At 40.8% G+C, this 22,179-nt stretch overlaps 1 protein-coding gene across 1 annotated transcript in view; it reads right to left on the bottom strand.

The window, feature by feature from the left end:
• Positions 1 to 17,487: 17,487 nt before the first annotated feature.
• LOC126470482 (dolichyl-diphosphooligosaccharide--protein glycosyltransferase subunit 1) overlaps positions 17,488 to 22,179 on the bottom strand; it is a 96,702-nt gene continuing 92,010 nt past the window's right edge. The window contains exon 10 of the mRNA XM_050098352.1: positions 17,488 to 17,779. Within this exon, the coding sequence (XP_049954309.1) occupies positions 17,620 to 17,779 (160 nt within the window). The 3' untranslated portion in view covers positions 17,488 to 17,619. The remainder of the gene's footprint in view (positions 17,780 to 22,179) is intronic.

The following is a 22,179-nucleotide window of genomic DNA, read 5'->3' as shown; positions in this document are numbered from 1 at the left end:
TTTTTGCACCCTTTTGATGTCCTCCGTCAATCCCACCTGGTAAGGATCCCACACCGCGCAGCAATATTCTAACAGAGGGCGAACGAGTGTAGTGTAAGCTGTCTCTTTAGTGGACTTGTTGCATCTTCTAAGTGGCCTACCAATGAAACGCAACCTTTGGCTCGCCTTCCCCACAATATTATCTATGTGGTCTTTCCAACTGAAGTTGTTCGTAATTGTAACACCCAGGTACTTAGTTGAATTGACAGCCTTGAGAATTGTACTATTTATCGAGTAATCGAATTCCAACGGATTTCTTTTGGAACTCATGTGGATCACCTCACACTTTTCGTTATTTAGCGTCAACTGCCACCTGCCACACCATACAGCAATCTTTTCTAAATCGCTTTGCAACTGATACTGGTCTTCGGATGACCTTACTAGACGGTAAATTACAGCATCATCTGCGAACAACCTAGGAGAACTGCTCAGATTGTCACCCAGGTCATTTATATAGATCAGGAACAGCAGAGGTCCCAGGACGCTTCCCTGGGGAACACCTGATATCACTTCAGTTTTACTCGATGATTTTCCGTCTATTACTACGAACTGCGACCTTCCTGACAGGAAATCACGAATCCAGTCGCACAACTGAGACGATACCCCACCACAGGCCCGCAGCTTGATTAGAAGTCGCTTGTGAGGAACAGTGTCAAAAGCTTTCCGGAAATCTAGAAATACGGAATCAACTTGAGATCCCTTGTCGATAGCGGCCATTACTTCGCGCGAATAAAGAGCTAGCTGCGTTGCACAAGAACGATGTTTCCTGAAACCATGCTGATTACGTATCAATAGATCGTTCCCTTCGAGGTGATTCATAATGTTTGAATACAGAATATGCTCCAAAACCCTACTGCAAACCGACGTCAATGATATAGGTCTGTAGTTCGATGGATTACTCCTACTACCCTTCTTACAACACTGGTGCGACCTGCGCAATTTTCCAATCTGTAGGTACAGATCTATCGGTGAGCGAGCGGTTGTATATGATTGCTAAGTAGGGAGCTATTGTATCAGCGTAATCTGAAAGGAACCTAATCGGTATACAATCTGGACCTGAAGACTTGCCCGTATCAAGCGATTTGAGTTGCTTCACAACCCCTAAGGTATCTACTTCTAAGAAACTCATGCTAGCAGCTGTTCGTGTTTCAAATTATGGAATATTCCACTCGTCTTCCTTGGTGAAGGAATTTCGGAAAATTGCGTTCAATAACTCCGCTTTAGCGGCACAGTCATCGGTAACAGTACCATCGGCACTGCGCAGCGAAGGTATTGACAGCGTCTTGCCGCTTGTGTACTTTACATACGACCAGAATTTCTTCGGATTTTCTACCAAATTTCGAGACAATGTTCCGTTGTGGAACCTATTAAAGGCATCTCGCATTGAAGTCCGTGCCAAATTTCGCGCGTCTGTAAATTTTAGCCAATCTTCAGGATTTCGCGTTCTTCTGAACTTCGCATGCTTTTTCTGTTGCCTCTGCAACAGCGTTCGGACCTGTTTTGTGTACCATGGGGGATCAATTCCATCACCTACCAATTTATGAGGTATGAATCTCTTAATTTCTGTTGCTACTACATCTTTGAATTTGAACCACATCTCGTCTACATTTGCATAGTCAGTTCGGAAGGAATGGAGATTGGCTCTTAGGAAGGCTTCTAGTGACACTTTATCCGCTTTTTTAAATGGATTTGGAAGAAACGGTATTGAGCCTAGCTACAACGACCTTGTGATCACTAATCCCTGTATCAGTCACGATGCTCTCTATTAGCTCTGGATTGTTTGTGGGTAAGAGGTCAAGTGTGTTTTCGCGACCATTTACAATTCGCGTGGGTTCGTGGACTAACTGCTCCAAATAATTTTCGGAGAAAGCATTTAGGACAACCTCGGAAGATGTTTTCTGCCTACCACCGGTTTTGAACAAGTATTTTTGCCAACATATCGAGGGAAGGTTGAAGTCCCCACCAACTATAACCGTATGAGTGGGGTATTTATTTGTTACGAGACTCAAATTTTCTCTGAACTGTTCAGCAACTATATCATCGGAGTCTGGGGGTCGGTAGAAGGAGCCAATTATTAACTTAGTTCGGCTGTTAAGTATAACCTCCACCCATACCAATTTGCACGGAGTATCTACTTCGACTTCATTACAAGATAAACCACTACTGACAGACACAAACACTCCACCACCAATTCTGCCTAATCTATCTTTCCTGAACACCGTCTGAGACTTCGTAAAAATTTCTGCAGAACTTATTTCAGGCTTCTGTGCTTTCTATTAGCGCTTGAAGCTCGGGGACTTTCTCAGCACAACTACAACAATTTACAACTACAATTCCGACTATTCCTTGATCCAAGCACGTCCTGTATTTGCCATGCACCCTTTGAGATTGCAGCCCACCCCGTACTTTCCCGAGGCCTTCTAACCTAAAAAACCGCCCAGTCCACGCCACACAGCCTCCGCTACCCGTGTAGCCGCCAGCTGAGTGTGGTGAACTCCTGACCTATTCAGCGGAACCCGAAACCCCACCACCCTATGGCGCAAGTCAAGGAATCTGCAGCCAACACGGTCGCAAAACCGTCTGAGCCTCTGATTCAGACCCTCCACCCGGCTCTGCACCAAAGGTCCGCAGTCGGTTCTGTCAACGATGCTGCAGATGGTGAGCTCTGCTTCCATCTCGTAAGCAAGACCGGCAGCCTTCACCAAATCAGACAGCCGCTGGAATCCAGAGAGAATTTCCTCAGATCCAAAGCGACACGCGTCATTAGTGCCGACATGTGCCACCACCTGCAGCTGGCTGCACCCTGTGCTCTTCATGGCATCCAGAAGGACCCTTTCCACATCAGGAATGACTCCACCCGAAATGCACACTGGATTTCTTCCCCTCCTTAGCCGCCATATCCCTAAGGGGCCCCATTACGTGCCTAACATTGGAGCTCCCAACTACCAATAAGCCCACCCTCTGCGATTGCCCAGACCTTGAAGGCTGAGAATCATCCTCTGAAACAGGGCAGGCAGCTGCATCTGGCTCAGCCAGAGACAGTACCTGAAACCTGTTTGTCAGACGCACTGGGGAGGCTTTCTGATCAGCCTCCGGGGACGTCTTTCGCTACCTGCCACGCCTTGGAACGACCTCCCAATCAACCACAGGCGAGGGCTCTGCCCCACTGCGGGCAGCAACTGGGGCAACCACAGCGGCAGACCGATCTGGGGACAGACGGGACAAGGTTGACATCCCCGTGATACCCAAGTCCGGCTCCCCACAGTGGTGCCCATTGGCAACAGCCTCAAGCTTCATGACCGAAGTCAGTGCCGCCTGCAGCTGTGAGCAAAGGGATGCCAACTCAGCCCTCATCCGAACACAGCAATCACAGTCCCTGTCCATTCTAATCGATGTTGAACAACAGTTACTGAAACACGAGTCTGTGCCTAGATAACGCAAGGGAAACACGCAAAGAATGTATGAACTAAACTGTACAAATGCCTAACGACTGTGCTACAATCTGCCTGAATTTACGATTACAGTAACTAAAACTCGAAATTAATCCTCCTATACGAAACTCACACACAATTTAAGTAAGAATCTACGAAGTAAACACAGAAAAGAAGCTACATACGTATCTTTCTGCACTGTCAATGTGCACAAACTGGGAGCTCAGGCTACACTGTTGATAGGACACAAACAATGCACCATAATTAGGAACCTTATGAGAATTCATATCGTGTTGAGACTGATCCATGGCGTAATTCGATGAAAATAGGATATAAAATCAGTGACATTTAACAAAAGTGTTATAAATGTGAAAGAATGGTGAAAATTGAACAAAGAAAAACTCGATCCGAATCTATCATGCCAGTGCAGAAACATGGTAGGCATGCCAATCTACTAACAATTTCAGGGCCGAGAAGAAATTCAGAGTAAGGGGTCAGAAGGCTCAGACTGGTCATTCTGTTTCATGTCCACCACGAGAGACAACCCGATCCCAATACATCGACTACGCATCCCGGTAGCAGTCGTGGGGAGAGTGTCATCATTCGAGACCAGCCCGCCCTGCAGTGCCCAGCTTCCATGCGAGATCGACCGACGTCACCCAGCTTGTCTGCAATATCTAAATGTGAAAAAACTGAACAAGAAGACTGTATTTTAAATTAAGAAATTTCACTTAAAACTACTAAAATGCGAAATGCGTTTCGGAAACCAGGTTGGCTGACCTCACTCCGGGTTTTCTATGGTTTCTCGTGGAGGCTTTGCCCAGATGGGGAGGTCCGAAATCTAAAAAGGCCACAGCCCTACCAATCGCCTATTGTCAACGGTGTTTGGTATACGTAGTCCAACCAGGAGTATAGACGGTTGCATACAGCCAGTACAGAGTGGGTTCCCGAAAAGATGCAAAGATTCGCTCCTACAGGGGCCCATGTAATATCCCTTGGCCCGTGCTAGCCGAATAAAGTGATCTGTTCAACGACCTTCCTATTGTTATCAGTTCAAAGTGAATATATATCGAGAGGTGGTGTGTTTCACTTGTGCGAGCGAAACATTTATTCCTTCACATTGCGTTGCTCCATGGCGAGCAAAGAAAAGTAAGAAAATGGGAATGCGACGGGACTTTGTTACGAGACAGGATAACGAGAGGATGTGTGTACAATGAAACGGTCATTGTTAGCCGACATATTATATAATTTGTGGTTGTGAGATTCACAAGCAGTATGTAATGTTAATGTGGAGTTTAGTAACGGCCAGAATACAGTCTGTCGCATTTAGAAGGTAATTGCGCGTATTTAATTGTTATCAAAGGATTCTGTGAGGAAATATTATGCACTACAAGCTTGTATAGGACTTCTAACCGTTGGTGATCGCTGTTTACGGTAGAACCTGCTTCTATCACACGGTCAAAACATAGAGAAAGTTTTCTCTGATAAAAATAACTCATTTCCCTCGCAGACAGTCATCGAATGACCAAATGCGAATGGCAGCGTTCCAGTTCGAGAAGATCCTATAGCAGTTTTCTTTCTCTTATATTTCAAGAATTTTACAGGCAACCGTCGGAGTCGGCAGCCGTTTCTCCACCACAAGAGTAACTTGTCTACGTGTACAAAATTACGTACGCTGTGGGAATCGTCGGCGCCGATAGTGTTCTTCACAGACATACAGAGATACTACACACACTAGTTCAGTAACAACGGGTTTAATATTACCAGCTGGAAAAACTTTAATTCTTCTCTTGAATAGTAAAATATACTATACAATCGACTCTAACGACGATCTGTAACTTCGATTTTCCACTTAGGTATTTCAGGCTCAGAACGAATAAATGGAATTTCTTTCTTTTCATTACTAACACGTATTTCTTACCACTTCTATAACGAATTTCAGTTCCTCACATTTCTTTTGGAGATAACTGATAATAAAACATCGCACTATAACTCTTAAGATTCTTCATGGGTATAAACGTTTTTTGCAGTAAGTGGATTTGCAGTCTGTACTAGCAAGTGTTAGCTATATGTCTGCACTATTTAAATCTATAGTAGTATATGAAGACAATTCTTTCTTAAAAATCTCGAAAAGTACATTACCGATTTCCTTCCAGTTTTTACAATTCCCGGGTGAATGTTCGGACGAACATAGGTTACAGTATTTTTTTACGACAATGATTTTTTAGGTAGCTTCCAATTTACATAGGCTGCTGAAATTTAGTATATGGATTTTAACTGACGTTAACTATGAGTGCAAACAAATCTCGGCTGATTCAGACATGACAAGTCGGATAATTCCCTTCTGTTCCCTATTTTAACAGTCTCACAGGTCAAACTGAAGATGACACCTGCAACAGTGCCAAAAATTGGTTTGGGTCCGTCAATAATACTGTTTATCGAAAGTGCTGTGGACTACTGGAGTATGTATTGGGGTTCACCAGATTACAGAGGAAATCTAAAAACAAGTAGCAGAGAGATTTTACACCTGTTCTGTTTCAGTGCAGTTTTGGATGGTAGCAAAGGAAACAACTAAAATGGGGAAAAAGCCAGCTAAATATTCAAGAGATGTTAGCCGAATTGATTCAAATAATAAAAATGGAGAAGAGAAAGTAAAATATATTAGAAAAAGAGACAGAAGTAGGAAAGAGATACAAGAAGACAATTATTGGACTAAATGAAAAAAAAAATGTAAATTAGTTACAAACTATGGTGTGCACACAGTTTATTCAACATGTAAACAGATTTAGGTCATGACGTGTTTGATATGTGTGCCATCATTGGTATAATGTGGCGCAGACGAGTAGCGAAATTCTGCATGGCCGCTGAAGTGTCGGAATATTGATGCTGCCGATGACCTCCTGAATGGCTGTTTTCAGCTCAGCAATGGTTTTGGGGTTAACACCGTATGCCTTGTCTTTAATATAGCCCCACAAGAAGGAGTTGTATGTACCCCAGAGTCAGAACGCGGTCCCCAAAGGGCTCCTCCAGGACATCAAACACTCTCCTGTTTCAATGGGGTTGAGCTCCGTCTTGCGAGAATCACATCTTGTTGAAATCCGAATCACTTTGGGTAATGGGGATGAAATCACCTTCCAAAACCTTCACGTACCATTCGGTAGTAACCATGCCATTAAAGAATATCGCACCGATTATTCCGTGACTGGACATTGCAGGCCACACAGTCACCCGTTGAGAGTGAAGAGGCTTCTCAAGTGCAAAATGTGGATTCTCAGTCCCCCAAATGCACCAATTTTGCTCACTGATGAACCCATACAAATGAAACTAGGTCTTTGACACTAAACCAAACTGTACAGCACATACTAATTCCCATCATGCCTAGCAGCCAACCATGCAGTTTGGACGTCCTAACGCAAACCTTTCAAAAATTACGATGATATTATTTCGTATAGTTCAATAGTTGTCACGCTGTATATACACTGTGGTGACAAAAGTCATGGGATAGCGATATGCATGTATACAGATGGCAGTAGTATCATGCACACAAGGTATAAAAGGATAGCACATTGGCAGAGCTGTCATTTGTACTTAGGTGATTCATGTGTAAAGGTTCCCGATGTGATTATGGCCACATGACGGGAATAAACAGATTTTGAACATGGAATGGCAATTGGAGCTATATTCCTGGGACATTCTGTTTCAGAAATTGTTAAGGAATTCAATATTCCGAGATCCATTGCGGCAAGAGTGCACTGACAGTACCAAATTTCAGGCATTACCTCTCACCACTGACAATACAGTGGCTGAGGGCCTTCGCTTAATGATTGAGAGCAGTGGTGTTTGTATCTACATCTACATGACTACTCTGCAATTCACATTTAAGTGCTTGGCAGAGGGTTCGTCGAACCACAATCATACTATCTCTCTACCATTCCACTCCCTAACAGCGCGCGAGAAAAATGAACACCTAAACCTTTCTGTTCGAGCTCTGATTTCTCTTATTTTATTTTGATGATCATTCCTACCTATGTAGGTTGGGCTCAACAAAATATTTTCGCATTCGGAAGAGAAAGTTGGTGACTGAAATTTCGTAAATAGATCTCGCCGCGACGAAAAACGTCTTTGCTGTAATGACTTCCATCCCAAATCGCGTATCATATCTGCCACACTCTCTCCCCTATTACGTGATAATACAAAACGAGCTGCCCTTTTTTGCACCCTTTCGATGTCCTCCGTCAATCCCACCTGGTAAGGATCCCACACCGCGCAGCAGTATTCTAACAGATGATGAACGAGTGTAGTGTAAGCTGTCTGTTTAGTGGACTTGTTGCATCTTTTAAGTGTCCTGCCAATGAAACGCAACCTTTGGCTCGCCTTCCCCACAATATTATCTATGTGGTCTTTCCAACTGAAATTGTTCGTAATTTTAACACCCAGGTACTTAGTTGAATTGACAGCCTTGAGAATTGTAATATTTATCGAGTAATCGAATTCCAACGGATTTCTTTTGGAACTCATGTGGATCACCTCACACTTTTCGTTATTTAGCGTCAACTGCCACCTGCCATAGAGTTGTCAGTGCTCACAGATGTGGGATGTACGATAAATGTACCTGTTAGGACAGTGTCTTGAAATTTGGCATTATTGGGCTATGGCAGCAGATGACTGACGTGAGTGCCTCTGGTAAAAGCATGACATTGCCTGCAGTGCCTCTCCTGGGCTTGCAACCATATCAGTTGGATCCTAGATGCCTGGAAAACAATAGCCCAGTCAAGGAGTCCCAAGTTCAGTTGTTAATAGTTGGTGGTAGGGTTTGAGTGTGGTGTAGGCCCCACAAAGTCATGGACCCAGGTTGTCAACAAGGCATTAAGCAAGCTAGTGGTGGCTACATAATGGTGTGGGCTGTGTTTACATAATGCACTGGGTCCTCTGGTCAAACTGAACCCATCATTGGCTGGAAATGGTTAAGTTCGGCTACGCTGAGATCATCTGCAGACATTCATGTATGGTACTTTTATGGATGACAATGCAACATGACACCGGGTCACAAATGTTTGCTATTAGTTTCAAGAACATTCTTGCCAATTTCAGCGAATGACAAATCCACCCTGATCGCCTGACATAAATCCCACTGAACATTTATGAGACATAATCAAGAAATCTGTTTGTGCACAAAATTCTGCGCCAGCAACACTTTTACGATTATAGACAGCTATTTCCGTAGGGGACTTCTAACAACTCATTGAGTCCATGTCATATCGAGTTGCTGCACTACACCGGGCAGGAGGAGGTAGGAGGCATCGCAATGTAAGGTACCCCTTACTTGCAGATAAGAATGCATTTTAGTTTATTTCCAGTTTTGCTATTTTACATATGTGAAGTGAATGTCTCGGCACTACAGTACATATGGAGTAAGGAATGAACAGTAGGTTCCCACGCTAGCTAGTAGAGGCAGTTGGCCATCTGGTACTTTCAGAAACAGTGGGATGAGGAGCGGATGCAGAAATCGCTCATGATGTCAGCAAAGAGATACCTGGGGAAGCACATCTTCCTGGCGCAAATAAAGTAACTGCTATTAATAAAAATTTGCTGACAAAAGTTGCCTTTTGCCATTCAGACATTAGGAGGAATCTACGGGTCATAGATACTATTGTGCAGTAATTTTACGAAGCCAGGAAATGTTGAAATTAATAAATAAATGAATAACTTTGGCATAACTGAAGCTGAACAACCTTATACGAACTATACTGATTGTACGCTCAAGTTACAGCCTGTGCACCATAGTTGGATTCGTTGATAGGATTTCTTTTGAACTAGTCATGCAGTAGACCATACTTTCCAACCATTACTAGTTAGATAATAATCAGTGTGAACAAGTTCATTTTACAGTGTTTCTTAAATAAACACAACACAATGGCATCCTATGTAAAGATTATTTGCACAAAAAAAAACCTTCTTCCCGCTTCATTACTTAAAACATAGACAGTTGTATTGCACTTTCAGAGTCCGACAGAGCTGATATGGCTCTGCGAGGGGACATAAAACTACAAGAGCATCTCCACATAACACATAGGAAGAATTCCTATGTGGCAGCTCAATAAGTCAGTTCAAGGATAGGCTGGCTTAATTATCGTAAAACTCAACTGGGAAAGTGTGGCCAGCTATACTCTATGCCACTTATACCACCATATGTGGACTCATGGCTGAACTGAGACATTTCTGGAGGTTTAGTACAAGTGGGGGGGGGGGGGGGGGGAGGGGCTCTTGCACGAAGACTTTTGTCATCTCAATGTGTGTGTGTGTGTGTGTGTGTGTGTGTGTGTGTGTGTGTGTGTGTTGGGGGGGGGGGGGGGGAGGAGGGAAGGAGGTTGGTTGGTTGATTTATTTGGGGGAGGGGACCAAACAGCGAGGTTATCGGTCCCATCAGATGACAGAAGGATGGGGAAGGAAGTCAGCCATGCCCTTTCAAAGGAACCATCCCAGCATTTACCTGAAGCAGTTTAGGGAAATCATGGAAAACCTAAATCAAGATTATTGGACACGGGTTTGAACTGTTGTCCTCCTGAATGCAATTCCAGTGTGCTAACCACTGTGCCACCTCAGTCAGTAGAGAGAGAGAGAGAGAGAGAGAGAGAGAGAGAGAGAGAGAGACGTAAGGGCAGGACAGATAAAGTGGGAAAAATACTTTAGGTTATGAATGCGGCAAAAAAGTAAGGATAAATAGGTAAGCTTCAGATTGATATTCTGAATGTATTGTGCAGTATAAATAATAACAACAGAGGAAACAGAGAGCACCACCCATTTTTGGTAGTGGCAACTGAAAGTAACAAGGAGCAGGAAACACATATGATAGAATTTCTGATGATTACATGAAACAATAATCTGACAAAATCTGCGGGAAAGTCTAGCATTGAAACATGAGTTTGAAATATTGAGGTGCCACGTCACGCAAGTTTTAGTGCATAATGACACAAAAGGTAAAATAGAAGACGCCAAAGAGATGACAGCAGAATTTTAAACTAAGGCACTATCAGTTATTTACTTCAAATCAGAAATAAACAGTCATTCATGCTTTAGCTGTAAGATGTGAATTCAGTGTCATTTGATGAAAGGGACTATGTTTTACACTGTTAACCTCCCTAACATGATTAGAGGAATGAAATTTATTTTAGCCAAATATGAAATGGATTAATTCCTACCTCTCACTTTTAAGATTCATTGTAGGGCGTGCTCGGATAACCCCCCCCCACACACACACATTCATCTGATTCAGAACTAAACATAGCGATGTTGAGAAATTTTTTTTGCATAAACATTGAGAGTTTTGCTGAAAAAACTGTTAGTATATGTCAAGTGCAGAAGGTGCGGCACAATTTAAGAAAAGCTGGAAGTGAATGGAATGAAAGGGGAGCTAAGCTTTACAAGTTCATTCAGTTCTAGTTGTGGAATGATACTGAGACCACGGATAGTTTCAGGCACTAGTGAGACTTGCTCAGTTTTTGAAAGTATCATGGTAATGTTGTAGACAATATATAAGTCGGAAATCAGAGCTGGAATCTGTTGCACAGCAAAGAGGGAGTTGGAGGTGGTCCAAATAAATATATATAAATGAAAAAACATTATGATGAACTTTTGTTCTTTGGGGCCCGCAGTGCAAAATATGTCTTTAAATGACATGATTATTTTTTAATAAAAGCCAGGTACACTGCTATGTAAATTGTTTACATTTTATCACAATGATCCCATTTCTGCAAATTTCTATCGTCAGGTGCTTTGCAAATTAAGATTCAAATCCTCTCTGATTGGCTTTCAAATGACCACTGCACTAGGTCCCATGCTTTTACAACTTTGCTCACAGATCCATTAAGTGATTTAAATGTGCAACAAATATGTGATGGTGATAGGAAAGTGGAGAGGAATTAAAGAGAAAGAAGGCTAAGTCCTTAAAAATCAAGTTTTCCGTGAAAGTCTATGTGACTTCTACATCTGTGAATTGGGAGTACCAGAGTACATGATTTTGACTGCACACTGCTGCCTATGTGTTAGTGGTGAAGAGGTGGTTCGTTAATGATTTCATTAAAGGGTAGTTTCTTTCCTCTAGCTGATAATCTTGTGTGGATAACAACATATAACTGCATATTCACAAACAGATGTAGAATAGGCAGGTGTGGTTATCATTTTAGCTAAACTGGACGTATTTTTGAATTTCACTGTACAACATTTATATTTAGGAATTACCACCACTAAACTTGTTGAGTGCATGAATAGACATAGAAGAACTTCTGCAGAATTGACACGGAATCAGTTGGAGGAAGTGCAGTGTATGTTAGCAGTGTTTCTTTTCCTGTCTAGCGATCAGATCTTGGAGTTTTTCTGAGTGCAATAAGATTGTTACAGCACTTACATATCAAGACTTAGTTCAGGTCCATCAATAAAGATTTCCTTAACTAATCAGTTGTACAATTCCTCACATATAAGCCATGTACAATTTTATTGCATTTAGAAAGATTCCAAGGTCTGATCTCTAGACTGGAAAAGGAACACTACTAACATACACTGCACCACTTCCAACTGATTCCTTGCAAATTCTCTAGAAATCCTCACAAAGATAAATTAGGGTAAGAGTTCAGAGTAATGTAGGTCAACAACTGTCCAAAAATCAAAACTCTGGAAGTATCCATGGAAACAAATGCTAAGTCTATTTCTTGTGTCAAAAATTACTCCAGCTGGCTAATAACCTCCATATCAATGTGCTGTGATGTTACCAGTACTATTCAGTCCTTGTTTATTGTGTGTTGTATAATTTGGATTATGCATCACACAATGAGGAAAGCACAAGGATATCAGTCATGACCATGGTTAGGATTTAGCATCATGCCATATCACAAAGGACAAGGAAAGGAATTTTTCACACCGAGCAGAGGATCTCTCAATAACTAGTAGAGGAGTTACTGAAGTACCTGGCTGTTTATTGCTGATTATAAGGTCCACAACAGACTCCTCACTGCCACCAAGACAACCTGTAAACTATGATGTCCAGTTCCCCCTCTTGTAGAAATCTTTCCCTTCTCTGGAGAAGAATGTACTGTTTTGTACAAACATTTTTTTAAAAATCTATCTTCCTATTGAAGTACTTTAGTGCACTGGATGGGACTCTTACTATTAATTATCACTACTCCACAACAGGTGCCATCTTACTTTGTTACAGGTGCAGGTGGACAGGCAAACACTGACACTGAGTGTGCTCAAGCAATTATTTTGACACCAAGTACTTGTAAAGCTGGAGCAATGGGGTCTTGAAAATATAGGATTGTATCACCAAAGGTCTCCTAGACTTGTCTTGAGTTAATCGTTGCTTCAGATGGGGATGGCTATCTTAAGAGTTCATACAGAACTGGGACCACAAACATACTGTTCCAGGATAATGAGCACTTTGGCTGCAGAGCCAATATTCACTGGAAGTTGCACAACAGGGTTGTGTGAACAAATTGCTGGAACAGGCACCACTGTCAAATGAGATTATTTCAGATTTCTTTTCAATAATTTTTCAAGGTTAAACTACCCTGCTTTGTTAGTAGAGTGCACCTAAAGTTCCATGTTAGCACATACAAGTTGCCAAGTTTGACTTTTTATTTACTTGTACATTCCTTCAAATATAACTCACCTCCTAAACCACTGGATGGATTTCAACCAAACTTTGTACACATATCACTAAATGTCCAGCATGAATGACTGTAGGAGCAAGAACCTCCTACCTCTGAAAGGGGCAGGGATGGGAGTGAAAAACGATGTGTAGCCCAAGACTTGCAAATAACCAGATTTTACTCATCCATTATTTGAGAATGAGAGCACTTAGTAACTTGCAACACACGTTATACATAATCTTAAACGCAAAACCTTTTCCTCACTGAAAATCACACAAAAAGGTGAAAGGAAATTTTTTTATCGCTTACTACATTTTTGCTGTTCATGCAGTAAAACTGTCGCATCATGCATGATGTTTAAATTTGTTACTTATTTGCTACTAAATCTATTCGGAACATATTTTACAGATTGTACCCACATATACCGCTAAATGTACCAACGAAATAATAACACTATACAACACACAGTTCAGGATATGTGACGTCATAAATATTGAGTCGCATGAAACAAACTAAAGGACAAAAATCACTAGAGTTACAAGTGAGCTACATGTAGATATATTTAAATATATGTGAGATGGGCATATGTGGGCAAAGCCATGGGCAAAAAGCTCCTCTTAAACCCCTTGATCAATTTCAACTGAATTTGGTACACATACTACTATCAGGCAATAATAATAATAATAATAATATTGTGGGGTAAGAACCAGCAACCTCCTATTGGGTACAAGAGGTAATGTGGAGAGACAGAAGGGGATGGACAGAGAGGGAGGAGGAGGAGACGGACAGATAGTGTGCGGAGGAGGAGATGGACTAATAGAAGCTTGGAACACACACACATACATACATACAATACCCAGGTGACATCGATTGCTCAGCTAGTCATGCTAACAAATACGGAATGAAATATTCACTCACACAGAGCAAAGAATGTGTAATACATTACCTATTGTTTTGTGTCGATAGTCGTCCACCATATTGGGTGCTGGCTAGTCCACACTTCATTAAACACAAACTCAGCCATCACTGATTGTGATGAGCAATTTAGCACCATGTAGTTCACAATGCCACAGGTAAATTGAGCATCAAACTAACTTCCATTTTGTGTATGAAGTTGTGTACATCACCAACAAGACAGCACCACAAGAAAAGGAGAGAGGGAGGTGTGAATGATCAGGATGGGGGAAAGTGGATGGACATGGAGACAGAGGATGGAATGGACAGGGACAGGGACAGGGACAGGGACAGAGAGAGAGAGAGAGAGAGAGAGAGAGAGAGAGAGAGAGAGATGAGAAGGGGAGAGGTTACTGATTGGCCCTGTAAGAGGTGTCTTTGGTGTTCCCTCAGTCCACGGAATCTGTCAGCATTACTTTAAACAGTAACTTGCAATTGTGCCTTTTTTAAGTATGAGCAGAATTATATTTCTACTGCCAACTCATTTGATTGTTGGTTATGAACATGGATGAAATCATTCACTATAGCACCCACTAAGCTTAAAAAAGTACAGGGGGGGGGGGCAGAAAAGACATGAAATGGCTAATTTGCATCTTCTCATGTTTAACTCCTATTCTGACATCACTAAAATCAACCTCTGAGACAAATTTCGCTTGGTAGGGACTTTTCACTTTACCATTACACTGCCTGCCATCTCTCAATTCAGCTTATAGTGGTGGAAGATGGCTCATTTCCAGTGATTGTGGGATTGAAAAAACAAAATGTTTTGATGGACCCTCAATATCTGGAAGAACATTTGTGAAACTGTGTTCAGATTTTGGAAGTTCTCGATCTGTCATATTTTCAACAGAGTTGTTAAGAAATGGCAGATCAAATTTCCCAGACATAATTTTGTCTTCTCTTCTTACTGAATGAGCATTTTTGCAAAGGTTGTAAGTAAGATTGTGTTAAAAGTCCAGAAGGAGGAGGAACTGTGGTTGTAAGTAAAACCCGGGCATATTTCCACTATTCTCAATCAGTTTCCACACAATAGGGTGCTCAGAACTAACAAATCATCTGGCAGATCATAGCTTTCAGGTAAATTAAGTACTTACCAAAATCTATGGTTATTGCAGGTATGTGACGTAAGTGCGGCTTATCTTTCCTTACGTGTATTGTGTAACATAATCAAACCACCACCTTTTTCACTGTGTGAACACAACATAAATAGCGTACAAAATTTGGTGTTTTTACCCACCACATATGTTTGTGTTTCAATGGTTTTGTGTTGCTTGCATACTCTACCAAAGAGTACAAATACAAGGAGACTGTGACAGAGATATTCACAGAAAAATGAAAAAAAAAAAAATGATTATAAGAGACTGTAACCCAGAGTAGTACAGTTTGTTACCAGTTTTATGAGCAACTGAAGCAGGCATAGCTGTTGTGATGCTGAGAGCACTTCCTGGTGCAAGGAAGAAAGTGACAAGTCATATGAATGAGATGTTGTCAGAACTTGTAGTGGCCACTGGTATCACAGTTGAGCTCAGGATAAGCATAGTGTCACATAACATTATCCCAAAATTGTCTGTGGCCCATACGTCAGACTGTCCATTTCTGAGGGCATGCACACAGTGGGCTATTCACATTCCTCTGTGCATAACAGATAACTCTACACACACACACACACACACACACACACACACACACACACACACACACACACACACCTCTTCTTATTGAATGACCATTCTCACGAAAGTTGGAAGTACAATTTTGTTAATAAGTACAGGGGGAGGAGGGTCTGTGATTGCCTATAGAATCCAGACATGTCTCCAATATTCTCAACCAGTATGCACACAGTAAGGTGCTTAGAACTAACATATCATCTGGCAGACATATCTTTCCGATAAGTGAAATAATTACCAATATCTATGGTTATTGCAGGTATGTGACATGAGTGTGCTTATCTTTCCTCACATGTTTTCTGACACTTGAACAGCTCTTTGCCAGAAGCACAAACTTGATATATTTTACATATCCGGACTTTCAAGAAAATTCTGTGGTCTTCAAATCACACTTTAAACTCATCTTTTGATCCTTCATGAGCTATAGTAGTATTAAAGTATCTTTTGACATTTAGCTTACAATAGGGATGATGACATCTTTCCATCAATGTTAATGGTGAGCCAGCTTCCCCTCCTGCATCAACAACAATTAAGTTTATGTAGTGCCCCCTGTTACCATGCCATGAGTAAATATAGTAACAGGTTGTGTTGCATAACAGTTGCATATCACTTCTTGTGGGCTGGCTATTTTACAACACTCCACTTGTTCTGCACTTCACTGCCAAAAGTAATTACTAGGGTAAGGCTACAGTTGTTAAACCAGTCACCAAAATTAAGTGTAGAGGGCCACAGATAGGATGGTCAGATGCCACAAAAGTTCTCTCAGTGTATTTTAGAGATTTAATAAATGATACTTTCATTTCTCTGAGTGTATTCTGTTTGTTTCTTATCCCTCCTCCCCAAATTTGTGTACCATTGAGTAAAAGTCTAGAGCACATCAAATTTGTGTGTAATTATACATAACTACTAGTGTAAATATATACTGTTCACTCAGAGCCATTACAAACAAATTTAGTGATCAGATTCTTACAGATTAATTTAATATGGTACAACTAAGGAGTCAGAGATGTGAAGCAGAATGGCTATACTGTGAATAGTTCATGTTGGAGGAGTGCAATGCCAATGTGGCTGAACACGAAAGCAAATCTTCCACATCTTATCACTTACATATTAGCACACTCCAGTCCCCTTACATATCTATACTCTCTTTGTGCAGTTATACAAACATATACAAAACAGTGGAATATCCCAGATAGAGCCTAACCGATGAAAGTGTAAGCCTGGTGAAGGGGCTAACACTGAGCTTTGGAATGAATCAGATGGAGTTATTCCTGTCTTCAGGAAAAAATTAAACACCATGTACAACTTATTTCACTCTGTATTATTCCCTTTACCAGAGAAGGAATACCAAAGAAATTGGAACAAATATACCTGGTGCAAACTACAAGTCAGGTATGAAACTTCCTGGCAGATTAAAACTGTGTGCCCGACCGAGACTCGAACTCGGGACCTTTGCCTTTCGCGAAAGGCAAAGGTCCCGAGTTCGAGTCTCGGTCGGGCACACAGTTTTAATCTGCCAGGAAGTTTCATATCAGCGCACACTCCGCTGCAGAGTGAAAATCTCATTCTACAAGTCAGGTATTTCCAAAATACATCATTTTCCTTCCAAGCACAAACTTTGCCAGGCTACAACTGCCCAAAACAGAAATGTAAACCACTATACATGAAAATTAATGTAAAAAAGTCCACATTGCACAATGAAGGCAAATACCTGAGCAAAATACAACATTCTGACAAAAAAATTACACAAAGTCTTTCTCAATTACCTATATTTTTCTTTAGAGTGGTTCCCATTCAACAGAAACCTCTCTTGAAACAAAGTAAACCATTTCACATTTAAAGGCTAAACAGTCTTTTTCATGTCTCACGGGTATATGTAAGTTCTCACTGAAGAGATTTAACAATAGCATTTATTTTTTCAATGCATTCTTCTTTCTTCTTATTAATCTGATTTTCTGTATCAATCTGAGCTCTGGTTGATTTTCCAGGAATCACTTTATCTACGTAGAGACTCTGATGCTGTGAATAAAGCTCCTTCAATTGCCTGTAAAATATAAACACGAGTTATTACTGATTTTTTTCCTTCCATTGCAAATGAACAATTTCTTATACAAGCTTGACATCACAAATTATAACAGAGATTCAAAACTCAGTGGAAATATTCCTAAAATAATGACTATAAATATTCACATTCTACTGCCCATGATCTTCACTTTCTCCTGTTGACGGTTTGACCCACTGCTAGAGATTTTATTGTTGAATATAGTTTCCAGCATTGCTGTGCTCTGTCACAGGACATTATATTGACTTATAGTCTGCATTTTCTTTTCAAATGTCTGATTGACATATGAAACTCTACAACTGGCATATGACATGCTGTGGTTGCTGATGTGAATGACACAGTCCGATCACTGAAGATGATGAATGCTATCAAAGGCAGCCTAAGGGAAAGTAAAAAAAAGAACAAAACATGGGTCCCTGCCTGTCTTTTCCCTAAGCCATCACAGCAGTTATGGGCAAAATGGTGGAGTTGTCTACATTTAAAAAAAAAATCCAGTGTGTCCAATCACGTGCATTTTAACAGAAGAAAGTACCTTATACAAGACACAGGTTCTTCAAAGGTAGAAATCTACAGTATCATGATCAAAACACTAAAACGAAGTGTTACAAGTTACCAGAAGTTTTGATGATAACTGAAGGTTTATTTACCATCCTTCAGTCTTATTCATAGAGAAATACATGAGAAGTTTGAACAACAATGTCTTCAGTCACAACATTTTTTATGTTTTATTGAATTATGTTATTCACTTTGGAACCTGTGAGTCATCTTCAGGTGCAAATTGTCTAATACCTAATTTACACAAGCTTGAGAGAGATGATACCCATGTTTCTTTTATGAGAAAGTTAGATGTTATGTTTTGTATTTTATGACTCAAGCTCAGAAAATATATGAAAAATGGTGAACAAACAGTGATAAACTTACTGAACAAACAAGGAAGAACATTTTTAACCTTTTGAGGTCAACAAACATTCGTTAGTTCATTTTGTCATGACACGTCATGTCACTCAAGCCACACATTTGTTTACACATTTTAAAAACACTTCGCTTCACAGAAGTACACTGCCAGAAAAAAAATTAGTACACCCTCTTAGAGGTTTCCAAATCAGTAAAGATTTATTGTTGCAACAGTGCATATGGAGTACATGAAACGGTTACGTTTACAGATCAACAGCACAAGCAGTTTGAGGTACTAGGTATCAACCCATGCTGAAACACCCATACAAGCAAGTGATGCAGCCTACAGCAGCAGGAATGCAGGCACTGACTCTGGAATCCAGTCAATCATACAGACAGTGAACTGTCCTGGGGTGCATTATTCCATGCCTGCGAAACCTGATCACTATACGACTGGATAACCCTGGTTCTGTAAGAATTGTTGATTGCTGAGTCACAGGAATCACTTCTGCCCCATCACATCCCACACATGCTCAACTGGAGACAAGTCTGGAGATTGTGTTGGCCAGGGAAGTTGTTGCACGTCGAGTTTCATGGGTAGTCTTGGGTGAGCATTATCCTGTTGGAACAACACATCATTTTCCTGTTGCAAGAACGGCAAAAGAATGAGTCTGACAACACTCTGCAAGTACCAAGTGCTGGTTAGCATTCCCTGCAGAAAAACAAGAGTTGTAGCTTTTAACATCCCAAACCGTAAGACTTAGGGTGGGACCAGTGTGTCTTGGACAAATGTACTCTACAATAGTGTTCATGAGATGTACGTCGTAAATGCAAACAGCCATCATGTGCGTGCAGGCAGAGTCTGCTTTCATCACTGAAAACCAGGCGCACCATTTCATTTTCCAAGTGATCCTCCGATGGTATCAATCAAGCAAGCCATGCATGTCAATGCTGTGGTGGAGTGGAAGATGGGCTAAAGGTGTGCATGCCCACAGTGCCATTGCTAACAACCAGTTGTGTTGACACACCTGGCTCACAAATCCTCTCATCTGTGCTGTGGTAGCTGCACAATCTGCCACTGCTGCCCTTCCAATACGACAATCCCGGTGAGTGTCTGCACTGCGTAGATGTCCAGAACCTAGTATACAAATGTGAGAATGTTCACCTGACCACTCATATCAGCATTGTTGCACAACTGACGCAGCACGTCTATCTTGTGTGACAATCCTCCAAAATGAGCATTCCATCACTCGGAAGGCCACAATTTGACTTACTACATCTCATGCTGTTGGCTGTAGGAAGCACGAGTGCATCTCTGTGGTATGATTGGCTGTTTGCTTCAGATGTTTGCACTACACTGAGTCATCTGGCTGTGAGCATTCCCTATTCAATGGTAGACACAGATGGCACTCTTGTAATTACAACACTACACTATATGTTGGCAAATGATGATGAAACCATTTTTAGTACATTTATTATCCTCCAGGTAGCATCTGATGCCACTGGAGCAAAATCGACGTCGTCTTTCCAGGTGTACCACTTCCCTTTTCCAGCAGTGTAGTTTAACCTGATACAGCATAAACTTCATCCTTGCTCAATAAGGTTAAACTAAATCTGCGAAGTGTTTTTACAATGTGTAAACAAATGTATGCATTGAGTGACATGACGTGTGATGACAGAATGAATAAACCAATGTATGCTGACCTCAAAGTGTTAAAAATTATCTTCCTTATTTGTTCAGTAAGTTCCACTATTTCTCACATATTTTCCGCACTTGACTCATGAAATACAAAACATAACATCTAACTTTCTTGTAACAGGAACATGCATTTCATGTCACTGAAGAGCAAATGCAAAATATGTATTAGACTATTTGCACCTGAAGATGCACCCACAGAGCGCAAAATGCATTGCATAATCTAACAAAACATAAAAGAATGTGACTGCAGGTAGTGTTATTCTAACTTCCTGTGTACTGAATAAAGTCACATTCACAGTGACAAAATACAGACCAAATGAAAAAATAAAACAAAATATACAGAAATAGATAAAACATCTACCAATTTCTAGTTTCAAACTGATGCTAGTGCAGTAACACAGCCTGTATTGAGTTGAAAAATGTGGAAGCACAGTTGAAAGACAAGGATAATGATTTGGTATTTCCATCCTTGCTTTGGACAAAAGCAGTTATGTACCTGATGCTGCTCAACTTACTACTTTAGTGAGAGCTGTTGACGGCATCTTCAACTTGGCGCAAAAGCTCCTCTTACTGATCTCGATGAGTGACAGCTACGGCTCACAATGGAACGTTTCGCTTAGAAAACATAACTGACAAAGATGGTCTTCCCATGGAAAAACCTTTTGTTGACTGCATTGGATCTTTGGTCACAAATCTGGCATCACAGGACTAAATCACCAATACACTGTTCTACAGCACATTAATATGCTGGCAAAATGCACAAAAGTAAATGGTGTTATGGGCGTAGTTGTAAAGAAAATTAACATACTCAAGACTGAACAATTTGAATCACATCTTCATCTTCACAGACACAACTCAACTGTGAATGTGGTGATGTGCCTTATTTATGTGCAATATGCTGGCTGTGCAGAGATGTGGTCTTCACACAATTTTTTTAACTTATGTAAAGAGACAGTACTATTCATGGATAGAACATGGAAGAAAGTACGAGAGGTCGACATTTATCGATGGATATTAGATCTTGAGAGAGCACTTGAATGTCCTGGGCACAACTTCGCAGCGCCAAATATAAACTGAAAAAGGAGACACTGAATGAACATTTTGATTGATTTGTTCCAGGGCTATAAGCTCTGTGAGAAATCAATGACAGTAGATTTAGGGACTTAAATGTGTTTGAATTTGATTTTAACATTTTTTTGAAAAGGGCACTGAAAAAGCACTTCCTGAAATTCAAATGGAGCTAATCAACTTTCAGTGTAGTAACATAGTGAGGAATAAAATCTGAAAATCTTCGGCAAGGACTATCCTTATGAACAGGTCCTGCATTTGTTTAAAATAGTTGTTCGATCATGCAGAATGTTTGGAGTCGTGTATTTGTGTGAAAGTTTTTCAGTGATGAAATTAATGGAATCAAAACCCAGGAATACCCTCACTAATGTTCATAGAATTGAGTTTTCTATCTGATACCCATCAGATTCACTCTAAATGCAATAATGTTAACAAAATGACCTTAGCAGATACTGATGTAAAAAAAAAAGTTTGTTATTTTTGCACGTAGTCGGCTTGTTTGGAACTTCACACTTCTGTGTAAGAGTGAATGAAATATATTATACATATTTAACAAATATAATGTATCCTTTGCTCAATACTTTGTGTTTATGTTCCATTTGTGCCCGTGAAATTAAAAACATATTACAACATATTGAAACTGAATGGACTAAAACTACACGCCAAAATATGTGCATGTTTTTTGCCCATGATGAGCAGAGGAGCTTAAGTTGCTCTGGAA

Source organism: Schistocerca serialis, chromosome 3 (assembly GCF_023864345.2).
Source record: "Schistocerca serialis cubense isolate TAMUIC-IGC-003099 chromosome 3, iqSchSeri2.2, whole genome shotgun sequence".
Lineage (NCBI taxonomy): Eukaryota > Metazoa > Arthropoda > Insecta > Orthoptera > Acrididae > Schistocerca > Schistocerca serialis.
Note: the sequence above shows the minus strand (reverse complement) of the source record. Positions and strands in the feature narration are given on the sequence as shown.